The sequence below is a fragment of the Eptatretus burgeri genome, chromosome 4 (assembly GCF_056783735.1).
Source record: "Eptatretus burgeri isolate ZD-2024b chromosome 4, Ebu_testis_v1, whole genome shotgun sequence".
Taxonomy (NCBI): Eukaryota; Metazoa; Chordata; class Myxini; order Myxiniformes; family Myxinidae; genus Eptatretus; species Eptatretus burgeri.
In genome coordinates this window covers 70,619,298-70,634,805 of record NC_140964.1, presented here as the reverse complement: position 1 = coordinate 70,634,805, position 15,508 = coordinate 70,619,298, and the positions used below count along the sequence as shown (strand labels likewise).

The window sequence follows — 15,508 nt, the reverse complement described above, 5'->3', positions numbered from 1 at the left end:
AAAAAACAACCTTAAGCCAGCCTATTCCAGTCCACGACAGGACAAAGACCTCCCTCGGCTTACATTGAGGGGTGTTTGACATACTCACTACTCTTGCCAAGTGAGAGTTGGCAAGATTGAATCGGAATGGGAATTGAACCCACACCAGCCAGTGGACAAATAAACAAGTTTCTGACCACTCTAACAGCCAGCTCATGAGAAAGGAACAAATCAACAAAGTGCATTGGATTTGAACTCAGGATAATCTCAAACACCCAACAAGTCCCTTTGACTCGCTCTGCCTGAACAAACAAATAATCGTTCCCTAAATATGTTCAGCAGTTTGTCATTCAAAAAATAATTCCACAAATGACAATCAGAATAGTCCAACACAGCATGATATATTTTTTTAATATAAAGTACAATAGGAAAGAAAAATCAATGTCTTTTTATTTTACTTTGATAAATATATTTATTTAGATAAATGCCTCATTACAATACTGTAATACCAATATAATCATGACAATAATAATAGTAACAAGAGCTCAAGTGAGCACAATATACGCCCGAACAAGAAGGTATATACAGAATTGTGCTCCGACATGGAAAACAGCATCCTGGTTGCCATGGCAACCACTTTAGATGACGAACGTATGTCGTGACACACCGTCTCCAGTCTGTACCTATGTACCAAATATGAAACATGAAAGTTGAAAACTTTGGGAGTTAGAGTGCAGACAGGAACGGACGGACAGACAACCGGTATCACATAATACGCCCCGATATATATATATATATATATATATATATATATATATATATATATACGTATATATCTATATATATATCTATATATCTATATATATCTATATATATCTATATATATCTATATAGATATATATATATATATATATATATATATATATATATATATATATATATATATATATATATATATATATATATATATATATACATATATACATATACATATACGTATATATCTATATATCTATATATCTATATATCTATATATACATATATATCAGGTGTATAAAAATCAGAATAACAATAATAATAGCTCCCTTGTAAAGAACTTCAACAGAGGGAATCATTACATCCATCAAGCCAATACAATGGTTGCCAACATGTGGTTGTTTGTCCTGCTTCGTCCTTTTAAAATGCTGAACATCAAGCAAGGAAGCATCACATACCATTTTTCAGTTTTTCGTACAACTCGGCCGAGGTTGGGTTTGCACCAACAACCTCAAAGATTCGGAGTGAAAGCTCCAACCATTATACCACCGGCATACGCGGCACGTTGTGTGTCAGTACCCTAGCCCTCATTGCCAATTTCCTCTTCGAACCTGCAGCACCTTGCAACAGAGTGGCAATCTGTCCAGAATGGGTTTTCATCCCCCAAAAATGTTTTGGTAGCACCATTGCTCTGGTGACGATGACGATATACTTAATTAGATAGATTTAAGCTTGTTACTATTGTTGGAGCACTGGTAAATTGTGAGTCATGAGTCTGCTACCATAGCACCCTGGTCTCTGTCAATGAAATTCCTTTAAAATCCTGCTGAAATAATATTGTGAGTCTGGTACTCTCACCTGAACCTTGGTACCCTGGTCTGGTATATTAAGTAAGTCTGGTACTACGACTTGAACCTTGATACCCTGGTCTGGTATATAAAGTCAGTCTGGTACTATGACTTGAACCTTGGTACCCTGTTCTGGTATATCAAGTGTGTCCGGTACTATGACCTGAACCTTGGTACCCTGGTCTAGAATATTAAGTAAGTCTGGTACTATGACCTGAACCTTAGTACCCTGGTCTGGTATATCAAGTGTGTCCAGCACTATGACCTGAACCTTGGTACCCTGGTCTGGTAAATTAAGTAAGTCTGCGACTTTGACCTGAACCTTGGTACATCAAGAGTGACCGGTACTATGACCTGAACCGTGGTAACCTGGTCTGGCATATTAAGTGAGTCTGGTGCTATGACCTGAACCTTGGTACCACGGTCTGGTATACTCCACCGGTTGAAAGTTTGAGAACACCCCCATTTTTCCAGTTTTTACTGAAATTAATCAGTTTAATGTTTCAATGTACCCTGAAATTAGAGCATAGAACAAATAAACAATTGCAGATAAAAAAAAGAAATCATGGAATAGTTTTGTTGAACAAAATTTAATCTCAATGTTTGACTCATCAAAGTAGCCACCTTTTGCAGATATAACAGCCGAACACACTCGTGGCATTCTTTCAACAATGGAAATCAAATATTGTTCGAAAAGTTCTACCCAAAACTGTTGAACAAGTTCCCACAAATGTGCTGCACTTGTCGGTTGCTTTGCTTTCACCCTTCTGTCCAGTTCATCCCAAACCAGCTCAATGGGGTTTAAGTCTTGATACTGTGCTGGCCATTCCATGATTTGAAGCCTACAGTCTTGTTCTTTTCTTCTAAGGTGGTTCTGACATAGCCTGGAGGTATGTTTTGGGTCATTATCTTGCTGTAGGATGAACCCCTGACCAACAAGGCATAGACCAAAGGGTATGGCGTTGCAAAATGCTGTGGTTGCCCTTTTGGTTCAGGGTGCCAGTCACTCTTTGCAAGTCGGCGACTGGATCCAGCAAAAGCACCCCAGATCATCACACTTCCTCCTTCATGTTTGACAGTTGGTGTCACATACTGAGGAACCATCCTTACGCCTACTCGTCGGCGTACAAAAACCCTGCGTGATGAACCCGAGATTTCAAATTTTGATTCATCGGTCCATAAGACCTTCCAGTTTTCAGTAGTCCACTGGCGGTGCTTCATGGCCCAGGCAAGCCTCTTTTTCTTATTTTGCCATCTTCGCAATGGCTTTCTCACCGCCACTCGACCTGTCAAACCTGCAGCTCGAAGTCTTCTCTTCACAGTTGAAACTGAGACTTCCTTACGTTGACCAGTGTTAATCTGTGCTTGAAGCTGCTGTCCCATGAGTCACCTATCACGCAAGCTGTTGACTCTCAGAAACTTGTCTTCTGATTGTGTTGTGGCTTTGGGTTTGCCAGACCTCCTCCTGTCAGAGTTTCCTCCAGTTTCCATGTGCCTTTTGATGGTGTAGGAAACTGTACTCACTGACACCTTGGCTTACTTTGCAATTTCTCCAAAGGAAAGACCTTCACTTTTAAGGGTTATAATAGTCTGTCTGTCTTCCTTTGTTAATTGTCTTTTTCTCACCATTATGAAAGCAATATACTACTTCGTGCATTGCAATATTGTCCAAATAATGCTTCAGAGGGTGTAGCAACACAGTCTGTTCCAACACTGCTTTTATCCAGACAGAGAGTTTGTAACCAATCAACAAAAGTTGGGACAACTGTAAGAATTGTTTGCATAAACTTTCAAGGCTTAATTTACTTCCATTGCTGGAGAACAGCTGCATTTGCTAACCCATTACTTGTTCCCTGAAAATGGCCTTTTTTAACAACTCTGAATTTACATTATTTTTCAGTTTTTGGTAACATAACCTTTTTTTAACTTCTGGCAGTTTACCACTTAGCTTTGTACTATTTCAGGTTATTCACTGGACTTGACCTGCTTAAATTTCAGTAAAAACTGAAAAATGGGGGTGTTCGAAAACTTTTGACTGGAAGAGTAGTAAGTGAGTCTGGTACTATGACCCGAACCTTGGTACCCTGGTCTGGTATATCAAGTCAGTCTGGTACTATGACCCAAAGCTTGGTACCCTAGTCTGGTATATTAAGTGAGTCTGGTACTATGACCCAAAGCTTGGTACCCTAGTCTGGTATATTAAGTGAGTCTGGTACTATGACCCAAAGCTTGGTACCCTAGTCTGGTACTATGACCCGAACCTTGGTACCCTGGTCTGGAATATCAAGTGTGTCTGGTACGATGACCTGAACCTTGGTACCCTGGTCTGGTATATAAAGTCAGTCTGGTACTATGACCTGAACCTTGGTACATCAAGTCAGTCTGGTACCGAGTCTGGTGTGTCGTGAGTATAACATATTGAACGCCCCACAGAACTATTTTAAATCAATTAGAGAATGATATGCAAATTGCTTTTCATATTCGTCATATGATCACATGATCACATCGGTATTTAAAATGAGCTGTAGTCAAGTTCAGCCCATTATACAAGGATGTTATGAATGGCTGAATAGAGAAGCTTGCACAAGTAAGATCCACCAAAAGTGTACAATGCAAAAAGTCACTCAATTTGCTGAAAAAAAAAGTTTCCTTTCTTGTACAAATCAGTCATGGAGTAATTACACACACGTGCGTTCACCTTTCACTTGCAGTGAACATCAGTGCAGCTTCATGTGCTAAGTCAGTATGCAACACACTGGTATTAAACCAATGAAGACATTCCTGCTGAGATAACAGACGGTGTCCAGAGTGTAATGCATACCTTCAGGTGCATCCTAGAAATTTGTCCGATTAACAATCCTCAATGTTTGCCTCCAAAGTCTGTGTCATAGCAGCAATTACAAGTCAACACCATGCGTTTTGTTACCAAGGTGGAACAACGTTGTCTAAATTACAGAACGTCCCCCCTTTCCACCATACCGCTTGGTCATTTTGTCAATGGACCATTCAGCACAATTCTACGTTTTGGAATTTTTTTTTTTTTTCATCAAATCTTTGCAACTCGGAACGCAAGGACAACAAGATGGATTGTTAATGAGATGAATCATTATTTCACTTAATGACAGATTTGTTAATTGGTGAATAATTTTTTTTGCAAAGTATGTTGGTCTGTCACGTTTGTCTGTCTGTCACTCACACGACTTTTGGCCAGAGTTTTCAAGCAATCATTCTGAAATATTTTTATGTATGTAGAAGACTGAACAAGGGCAGCAATGCTTAATTTTAGTGATGATCCGAATCCAGATCAGAGAATTATTTAAGTGATTCTTCACCAGTGAGAGATCGGGCCAAAAATGATACATAACACAATATCTCAAAAAGTTAGAGATGGATTCACACGAAACTTGGTGGATATGTTCGGTATGTGACAAGGACAAACTGATTAGATTTTAGTGAAGATCCGGAACAGGATCGGAACGGAACAGAACAGAACTAAAAATTTTTAAGTGATTCTTCACCATTGAGAGATGGGGCCAAAAACCATATATAGCACGATATCTCAAAAGGTTATGGATTGATTCTGTAGAAAGTTTGTGGACAGGTTGGGTGTGTGGCAAGGACTAATTGGTTAATTTTTGGTGAAGATTTGAATCTGGATCCGGATACGAGAATTTTTCAAATGATTCTTCACCAATGAGAGATGGCACCAAAAACTATGTGTTGCATGATATCTCACAAAGTTGTGGACGAGTTCTGACAAAACTAGATGGATGAGTTGGTAAGGTGACAAGAACAAGCCAATCGATTTTGGTTAAGGTCCAAATTCAGATCCAACCTATCATTGGCATACAAAATATAAACTATTCGGTCTGGCAGAGGTATGCGCTCTCCCGAGTACCATTCCGTTTCGCCAAGTGTCATTCTAAGAGCAATTTTTTTATTTTTTTAATTGGATTGAGGCTCATGGGAGAACTGAGGCACACGTGCGCACAAAAAACACACACACACACACGTTAGACGAGACAAACAGCCACTGAGCAAAGCTCCATGACACACTGACCAACGTTTTTGATCTACATGTTAAACGGCAATTTGAATCCGAGTCACCCCTCGACAATTGGCAATAAATCAATGTCAATAAATATTAATTGCCTAAACGTTCCATACCAAATCAAATCTTAGATTCCATATTCTTAAAGTCTTCCATCAACAGTCACAAGCTTAAATCAATCTGATTAAGTTTACGGCTCCCCATTACAATAATCATACATATTAACCATACACTGTTACCAGAGCAATATTGCTACCGAAGCACGTTTGGGGGATGAGAACCAATCCTGGACAGATCATCACTCTGCTGCCAGTTTGAAGAGTAAAACTGTCAATAATGATCAGGGTAGACACACAATGGCCTACTCTTTTCAAAATGCACCATCGAATCTTTCGTATCCACCAGCGAATGCTGGCAGATGAATCACCCAGACAAACATCCCCCTGAAGGACGGTACTCCGTGATGCAATGCCCTGCCTGGGAAAAATTTTTTCTTTAATAATAATAATAAAGTTACAGCAGTTTATAAATCAGGCCAGGAATTGAACTCTGATTTAAAAAGTCACAGACTGATTTGATACCCCTAAGCTATGCTGTCAGCCCTGCTGCTATGGGATAAGCAATGTTTGTGAATGGCAATTTGTTTTTTTTATTATTATTTTTTTTTTAATACAACGATTTACGACTCATGTAGGAACTTGAATAATATTTGCAGGTGCTGTAAGGACAGTTGACTGGCAACCCATTAGTTGTGGGTTCAAGTCCAGCTGGAAGCTTCAAGAGTGAGGATTTCGATTCTACATGCATCTGGAACACAAGCCAATCGGTGGCAACGGGTTGTTGGTAAAAATCAGATGGCTCGCAAAAAAAGATCTTCAGGAAGGGGTTATTCTGACGGACCTGCTTGGCGCAGTCGAAATGTAATGCTCGACTTGACCGTCTCAGGAGAACGTGGGAGTGCCACGAAAATGATCCTTTATAAAGGGGCAGTACCAACCGAAGCAGACCTGGCCAATGAGAAGAAAATACTCCTTATTTACTGAAAGGTTGTCACAATCCTGAAAAACAAGTACAGCACTGTATTCCACAAATAATCAGCTCAGTGTAATCAGGACTAGGTGCCTGGTAGAGTTATTTATTACAATTTGAGAAGGGAATGACAATATCAATGGTCGTAACTGCCGCCGTGCAAGCAGAGTATTACATTACAAAGCACGTATTGCTTCAAAAGGACATTAACCGGACACCGTGACGGTGAGACTTGCTCGTCAGAAATAATTATGCTGAAAATGTCCAAATAAGGAGGGCTTCATGATGAAAACGGGAATACGAGGGAGGAGGGGTGTGATGACATAAATACCACAATTTTTGCAAACGTCAACATGTGGATGGATCCTAATAAATGCCACTAATTGTCTTTATATGCAATTACATCAACTGTGGCGAATTTAATTGGGGTTTTTTTGGGTTTTTTTAAGGTCACTTGAATCAAGGTCACCTCTCTCTTCTCTTGTTTGTTCCAAAATCAGTGTAGGACTTAATTGTTTACCTCCACCAACAAAGGTGGACGGTGATGTTTTCACACCTGTCTATGAACAGCATATCTTAAATCTATGGACGGATTCAGACGAAACCTGGTGGACAGGTCGGGACAGGACAAATCGATTCGATTTTGGTGAAGATCCAACTCCGGATACTAGAAAAAAAATTTTTCGCGAATCTTCACCATTGAGTGATGGGACCAAAAACAAGAGATATAGCATGATATCTCAAAAAGTTATGGCCAGGTTATGACACCACTAAGTGGATGAATAGGTTATGCGACAAAAAGAAGCCCATTCGACTTTGGTTCAGGTCTCGATCGTGATCCTGCCATTCAGTGGGATACAAAACAAACTGTTCAGCCTGGCGGAGGTATGTGCTCTAGTTTTCACATTATATAACACACACATACACTGGTTGCTTTGCAGGCAACATGATTTGTTTGTGCGACAATGGCCAAGATGGGGTGAGTATGATTAATAAAACACACAGATACATACAGGTACAGTGCACATGTCTCATCATTAAAACAGGAGTGAACAATCAATTGTTAGTCAAGAAGCGTGTTCAGTTTAAAATACACAATGCTGACCTTTAACCTGACATATTAACAATCCCAAGGCAGTGTAAATAAGCAGGCCGAGGTTGAAACATGTGGCTACATGTAATTAAGTGCTGTGATTACCCTGGAAGTGGCATTTTCAATTAAGTGTCCTCTCACCAACACCAATGGGGGAAAGGAGGAGGCAAAGGCACTAAGCCGGCCGACATGCAAGGCTTAACGCAGCGATGCTGGGGATGATTTCAAAAATTAAATGGTCAAATAATCACCAAAACTGATAGAACAAAAAAAAAATGGATACATAGACTTGCACAAATGGAGAGACAATGGTAGCAGATGAGATTCTTATTCTGGCATTTGGCCTTCTCGATCGCCAAACATGCATCTGTGGTTGATTTTTGCCATTCCAGTACATTTGATACACAGCACTGTATGTACGTATTTGTATTCTGGTAATCTGCTTGAAGGGAGGTCCAGTAGTGTTGAGGCAGTTTCTTGACAAGGGTCATGGTGGGTGGTTTGCCGTTGCTTTCCAGATAAATACACGGATACATCACACTTACATGCAGGGAGAGGACCTGTTTGTCCGAGCCATGGCTGAAGCTTGTCCTGTTTCCTCGTCTTTACCAAGTGATAGAATGGCATGCTCCACAAAATGTGTTAACGGCTGCCAGGTTTAAATCAAAAAACCCAACTGCGATGGAAGGAAGGTCTTTGAACAATCTACATATTAGGTAAACGAAATGGTGGAATTTCGGGTCACGAGCCTCTCAGTCGTCTATCCTGGATTTGAATCTCGGCCCAACTATAAACCGTCACCGTGATGTTTTGCAGGCAGGGTGAGGCATCAATGGGTGTCGTCCCTGTGATGGACGCTAAACAAACAGAGTCCCAATTCTCAGGTTTAGTTGGTGGACATTAAAGATTCACAGTGTCCTTTGCGAAGTGTCGTTGAGCCATCACCGGAACCATGAGGAAAAATACAAATTCCTGCCCTAACCTATAGAAGACATTGCATCAGCGGCACAGTCGTGCCCTCAGCCAAAGATGCTACCCCGCAACCTTGTACTGCATACAAAAGAAGAGGAAGAACACTGACCCATGGTGAGAACACCTGGGATTCTTTCGTAATCATTCGGTGGAAAGCAAAAGCAAGTAGGTGGACCCGGAAGGTTGGATAAGGTTACAGAGCAAAAATAAAATGGTAGACGTGAAGCACGGTCGTGCCAACCACATATAATCGGCCGAGAGCACCTAATCAAACAAAATGCTTAATTTTTGTTTTTCAACATTTACAAGCAGGTGAGATAGCCAGTTTGACAATACGTACGACGGACCAGTCTTCTCCAACATGCTGCGCCGGTGTGAACACATCGCTAAGGAAGGACGCCTCGTCTTCCAAACTTGAAATGGGATTACGAGCAACACAGAACGAGACGGCTCACGTATGAACAACACACAATGACAGCTCGGTTATTAGCGCAGTGGATGCCAGCTCGGTTATCAACACAACCACCGCTTGTCCATGCGAAATATCGGTAAAGAGTCAAATTGCTTCAGCAGGGCTGACAAATTTAGAAGCTCAAACGTTTCAAACAATCCAGGGCCCAATGAAGTTGTGTGTGCCATACGGGAGATGTGAAATGATCGTGATGGTACTTTGTGGGCCTGGGTAAACACCACCCACCCCCCCTCGCCCCCAAACCTCATTCTGGGCCTAAAATTGCTCAATGTTTGGAAACTGGCTATCACCTCACGGTCTCTGCTCCGGAATGGCCTTTGGGTGAGCTGAAGACCTCTCCGAACTAGGTGTTGACACAAGGAGAGTCGGGTTCTCTGGGTGCAGTCGTGACGTCTGGGCGCAGGGCGTACAGATTCAGAACGTGTGAGGGGCTTTACCATAGACACCCTTCGAAAGGACATGCCTCGGCGACTCAGGCTTGTAGGGGGGACGATGAGGCCTGAGAAAGTCGTTCGCCCGAGATGGCCGGGAAAAATCCTTGTGTTTTGAGTGCGACTGCTCGCTCGGTTTCAAGAGTGAGGGAGGGGAAGGGGGTGGGGAGTTGAAGCTGGGATTTTAGAGCCGACTTCACAGAGCGCTTTCCCGGAGGCAGATAGTGTTGCGGGAGGCCCAGAGGAGTTAAACATGTGTGTGTAGATCCCGCGGCATTTGGTCGCCATGCGACTATCACTGGCTGGGAAGTATGAGGGGGAGAGGGACAGAAAGGAATTTTTTTTTGGGGGGGGGATCATGGAGAGGGGTACGGAGAAGCACATAGATATTTTAACCAGCAGGTGCTCCGACACACCTTTCACCACCTTTTTTGTTGTTGTTAATTTATTTTACCAGTGGGCTGCCGTGCTATGCGATAATCGTGCAAAAATCACCTGCCGTGTCCTCGGGACATCATGGTGTGGGCCCATCATAATGAGGCATCTCAAGACAGGAGATGGTATGGGGTGGAGGGGCGAGGGTGGGTGAACACAAAGGCTTCGAACGGACACCTATATGCTCTGTAAAATGACGTCATCACACTACGATGCACGTCTACATCGTTAGCAGGGGTAGTGGGTGAGAAGTCTGGGATTATGAAGATCAGAGACTTGTAGCTCATCACTTACTGGGAGGGGGAGATGGGGGTTGGGAAGAAATCGACAAATAATCATTTCTTTGAAAAATGGGGCGAGTCTATCAAAAATATTCCGTTGCAGAAATGTAACCAAGTGACTTCCATGACGTCATTACGAGCAAATGACGTATGGCCACAACATACAGGCAATGTACAATTATGGGCAAAAGTGCGACAGATGGTGCAAGAGCAGGACGCCAAGCATCTACCTGTATGAATGAATCTACCTGTACGGTTGTTGTTGAATGATTCGATCATATACCGAGACCAAACTGCTCCACCCCTTGGAGGGAAAGTGCGTAAAGTGAGGAACCCACTCAGTTCAGGTGTAAAAGACGCACAGCAAGGGCACTCAAACTGAACGCACAACCAATAACGATGAAAGCAACAGACATGAACAAGCAAAGTACCATAAAATGACCCAAAATACCTCGGTATCGTACCACTTCAGATCGAGGGGTTGCTCCCGCAGGGACGCGTCCTGCTCGTTCACCTGTTCCACGGCTAGCGTTACAGCGGGAAGTACCCCGGCCGCCGCCGACAGGTTCATGGGTATGAGACCCAGAATGGCCACTTTGGAGTTGGAGGCATTGACAAGCGTGAGCACGAGCGAAAGGGGAGTGAGGAAGGGGAGAAGTGGAACGGACACGCGGGGTCTCCGGGGTCGCGGACGGCCGGCCCGGCTTGCACACGACATGTCGAGCACGACCGGCGTGCAGCCCATCGTGAGAAACATCGGCGGGAGCGACGTCGGTCCTGGACAAGCACGTTCAGCCGCTGCGGCTCGGGAACCTGCTGGCAGGGTCCATGACGCCGAGGGTCCCTTCCTCGTCACTTCAGCCGAGAACGAGCATCGTGGGACGAGACCTGAGGGAGAGAGAGAGGGTCAGCGAGCCGAACGCACCCCCGGCCCGGCAAGGTCGACGTGCAGTGGGAATGCGCAAACAGTGTTGGGCACAGGAGCGCGGGAAAAAAACCTTGCTCTGCGGCTCGGTGGCCTCGGCTCCCCGAAGGCTTTTACTCTGCGCTTCCTCAGTGGTCGACCTTCCTCAGTGGTCTCTCTTGGCCCGGAAGGGACGCCTCCTCGGACCCGCTCCCGAGTACCCGCTTCGGTCCACCGAGCATCTCGAGCCCTCACGAGTCGGAGGAGTCAAAGTGCGATGTCCGGGTCGACAGCAGGACTTCCATCCGCGTATTAAGGAGCAGGACGGCCGGCGATCCAACAAGAGGGGCTCAGAGGGTGATGGGTGGTGGTGTCGGGGGGGGGGGCGTAAAAAAAAAAAATTAAAAAAAAAAAGATCTATGTTTCCTCTCACGTTCGTTGGCACCCGAGCAGCATGATGGCCTCCCGAGACCGAGGGAGCACCCGAGGAATTTAACCACCGCGCCCTGGCGGGGAGGCGCGGAAGCTGAGGAAGAGCAAAGGAAAAAGGGAAGGTCGAGAAAGAGAGAAAATGGCGCAAAATGAGGCTGAAGCGCAGTTTGGTCGTCCTGGATACCGATGCAGAAATGCGTTCGCGAACCTCTACGTGCGAGGGACTCCCCGAAGGCAAGTCCGATACACCTGTGAGGGGCGGGGAGAGCGAGGGAGGAGAGGGGCGGAGTTATGGCGGTGGGGGGCGGAGTTATGGCGGTGGGGGGCGGAGACTAGGCTCCGCCATTTCGGCATAAATTATCGATTTCGCAATTCATGGACGTGTTTTTCTCGCACTCGCGTTGAGTAGTCGTAGCCCGAGTGGCATGTTTAGATTTTTAAAACGACCACACACCCTCCTCCCGTCGTTCCCCTCGCACTCCATTTTCTGCCCGTGCAGCAGCTGTGTGCTTGTTCCCATTTTGCGTGTTAAGGTGCGAACGTTTGTTGCCGCCATTCGGCTTCATCAGTCATTGAGAAATGAAGGATGTAAAGTTATATGAATGCCGTTCCTTTCGCAATGAACATTAAAAAAAAAAATCCATTAAGCCTCAATTTTAATAAAGCTCCTCAATTTTGTAAATCCATAAAATCGATCAAGAAGATCTCCCGAGAAGCTCACGGTGGTTGCTTGTGCCTCGGGTGTCCTCCACCTCCTCTTGATCTCACTTTCACTTCCATTCCAGTCTCCACTGTTGGTGGTTTTCCCATTTCCGTTGTGTTCTTGCTCTTCCACAATCTTCCATCGTGTACACAAAAATAGGGGCAATACCCCTGGTTGCGGCTGGATAAGAAAACCAGGGAACCACCGGTGGGCATGGATGACCCACAAAACATGTAACAGAGAAGAAAGTAAATACCGATGGATTTTTATTTTTTTAATGACCTGAACAAACTTTGGTACATCACGGCTGATGGAGATTGTGGTCAAGTTTCATCGGAATCGTGTGTGAAGTTTCAGAGAAGAAGTTTCCAGTGTTTATGGATCCGCAGATGGATGTTATGTCTGGTGTTGGCTTAATGATGATGTGGTGGGCTTGGGATCCTCGGATCCTGAGTTCAAATCCTGCTTCGCTGTTTAATTAATACCAGGTGGGGTTGACTCTGCCCATCATCCTTTCGAGGTCGGCAAAATGAGGACCAGCTTGCTGGTATGCTGCGTCGGAGTGGCGACCCGTCCAGGATAGCGCCAGGAGACTGCTTCGGTGACTGCTTCGGCAGCACCAGTGCTCTGCATAGAATATGGTCCCAATGGATGGATGGATGATGTGCCATCCTGTAAGATCCCTGAAATTACCTTCCAGGTGAGCTAAAAGTGTGGTGGGGAGATCCATGGCATCGTTCCTCTTCTCTATTTATTCTTCCATGACATGTACAAGAACTGATGAACATCAATGCAAGGCACTCATGATGAGAAATGAGTCAAAACGTTAGCATTGATAGTTCTGACAAAAGAAACTCGTATTATGTTGTCATGACATGAAACTCTTTTTTTTTCATAGCACTGAGCGTGAAACACTGAGCCATTGGTGGCAAACTCATCAGCCATCAGAATTAATCGTTTTTAATCGCTTTTTCTAACGTGATGTCATGTTCTGCACCATGTTATGTTGCATGGGAATTCTGCACCACAAAATTCAACTTGTCGTTTGTGACGCGTCTGTGTGGTTTTGTCTGCACGCTCCGCTTCAACCCCACCACCCATCTGTAAACCCTTTGTCCCTTTCATTGAGCTCCTCTCTGAACCTTGACCTCTGTGAAAACTACAGAGTTCATAGAACACGATACCCCACACAGTATTACTTATATTTTCATAAAATAATGATTTTAACGATCTTTTAAAAAAACAAGCTCAAATGAGCTAAGATCCTCGTCCTCTCAATGATGACGTCATAAAAACGAATACGACGTCATTGTGATGTATCAGGTTTGCGATAAATTATCTGTGCTAATGGCCGGCTTGATTCCCGCAAACAAAATTCAAACAGCTTGCCTAGTTTCGGAGATAATAGTATAGGCGATTTCCATTAGTGGCGACAATATGACGTCAACTTTTTTCTAGGAAGACTTTCCAAAATCTGAGATGGTTATTGCCTGCGCGTGGGCTTTCTGCATATACATGGCAAGTTTCACGAAGACCCGATGAAAACTCTGGGTTGTGAAACAAAAAATGTCAAAAAATAGGAATGGTCATAAAAATTGATATGACGTCATAGTGATGTATCATATGTGCGGTAATTCATCTCTGCTAATGCCCTGTTCGATTCCCGCAAACAGAATTCAAAAAAAAGCACGTATTATGACATGATTTGTGTACAACAGTCGTCAAGCGTATCATTAAATTTAAATAAAAGAAAGATTGTAAAAGTCGAATAAATAAATTAATTCTGTCCAAGCACTGAGGTGTGTTTAGTGACCAGGCAGCAAGCTCGTGCTTGCCAAACCAACCGTTCCTTATCATAAATTTTCACTGAACGAGCACTCTACAAGAAACTTGATAACTGAACACACCTCTGCAACACTGGAGGTTCTTGGAAGTATGATTAAGGCGATTTGTGTTATCGTGTTCAAATATCATGAAGTACAGTAGTCCTCCATATAGAGGGAAGATACGGGGAAAAAAATGACCATCCATTCAAATGTGTGCATAATGATATGCTTATAAACTATGAAAGAGTGAAGTCATCAGCATTTCAAAGCCAAACCTTTTATTCTCTAGCGTTTGCTGAACTTACAAGATTTTAAAAGATGCAAGACAACATCGCGAAAGTACCAAATGAGAGATTGCTAAATCGCCAATTTGTACTTCTTCTTCCCCTCTAAAAACAATGCAAAACTGTAGCCTGACCTAACTCAATAACTGCTGAAGCCATGATGGTGATTCCAACGCAAGGAAGTTACTTTGTCTCTGGGCTCGTGCACGCAACGCAAAATTTAAAAATATATTGTTGCAGTTCTGCAAAGCCGGCACTCCTCCAAGGCAAATAGCACCCAACATATCATTTATAAGCATATCATAGACAGTTATTTCATTAGTATTCATTTAATTAGCCCTTTCCATACATCTCGTGGGCAAATGGCACAAGATGTGTTGCGTGGGCCTTTTATTTTGGTCTTCAATTCTGTATTCCTTCATTTTTGTGAATTTACTTTACTTTATTTTACACACAACCCCACCATGCATGCACGTCAGATCAGTGAGGTTACTCGAGGAGCATCATGAGGTGCAGCAACCCAGCTCATTTGCAAACGTGCGACATTTCCCTATTCAAATGGCATGCCATATACCAACCGAAGCCCGGTTTCAGACCGTCACCATGCTCACCATAATGCTACAACCCTTACCATAATTCTCACAACGCCTTCTAAAAATCACCACAACTTCTGCTCGGTCTCCTTGCCACAATCACCTCATACTCAAACTCAAAATAACAATACTCAAACGGAGGTCAGCACATGTTCACGGCCAGAGAGCGCTCCCAACAACCCTCTGCCAATGTAAGTTATAAAGCTGTGTCGCATGGCCCGGTTGAAAAGCAACTGAAGCCATTTTTTTCTCTGGAGTCTGGCGAGGCATGGTTATAGCTCGGGGTGACATCTATGTGCCAGTGGGGGAACTCGGAAATGCCTACAGTTACTTTTGATCCACTTTTTACCTCCTCCTTCACTACGGGCTCCATAAAAAGAGAACAAACCAGAGCCGTTGAGTGGAGTCTCTTTCGTCCA

The 15,508-nt window shown here is 43.6% G+C and overlaps 1 protein-coding gene across 2 annotated transcripts in view; it reads right to left on the bottom strand.

The window, feature by feature from the left end:
- LOC147028309 (gamma-aminobutyric acid type B receptor subunit 2-like) overlaps positions 1-11,941 on the bottom strand; it is a 262,838-nt gene extending 250,897 nt beyond the window's left edge. Inside the window, exons 1-2 of one of the 2 annotated variants that reach the window (XM_085878595.1) lie at positions 11,346-11,941; positions 10,799-11,235 (exon numbers count right to left, since the gene is read on the bottom strand). In XM_085878595.1, coding sequence (XP_085734721.1) covers positions 10,799-11,104 — 306 coding nt within the window. In that variant the 5' untranslated portion in view covers positions 11,105-11,235; positions 11,346-11,941. The remainder of the gene's footprint in view (positions 1-10,798; positions 11,236-11,345) is intronic. The other variant, XM_085878596.1, reaches the window with a different exon arrangement.
- Between the last annotated feature and the right edge of the window lie 3,567 nt (positions 11,942-15,508).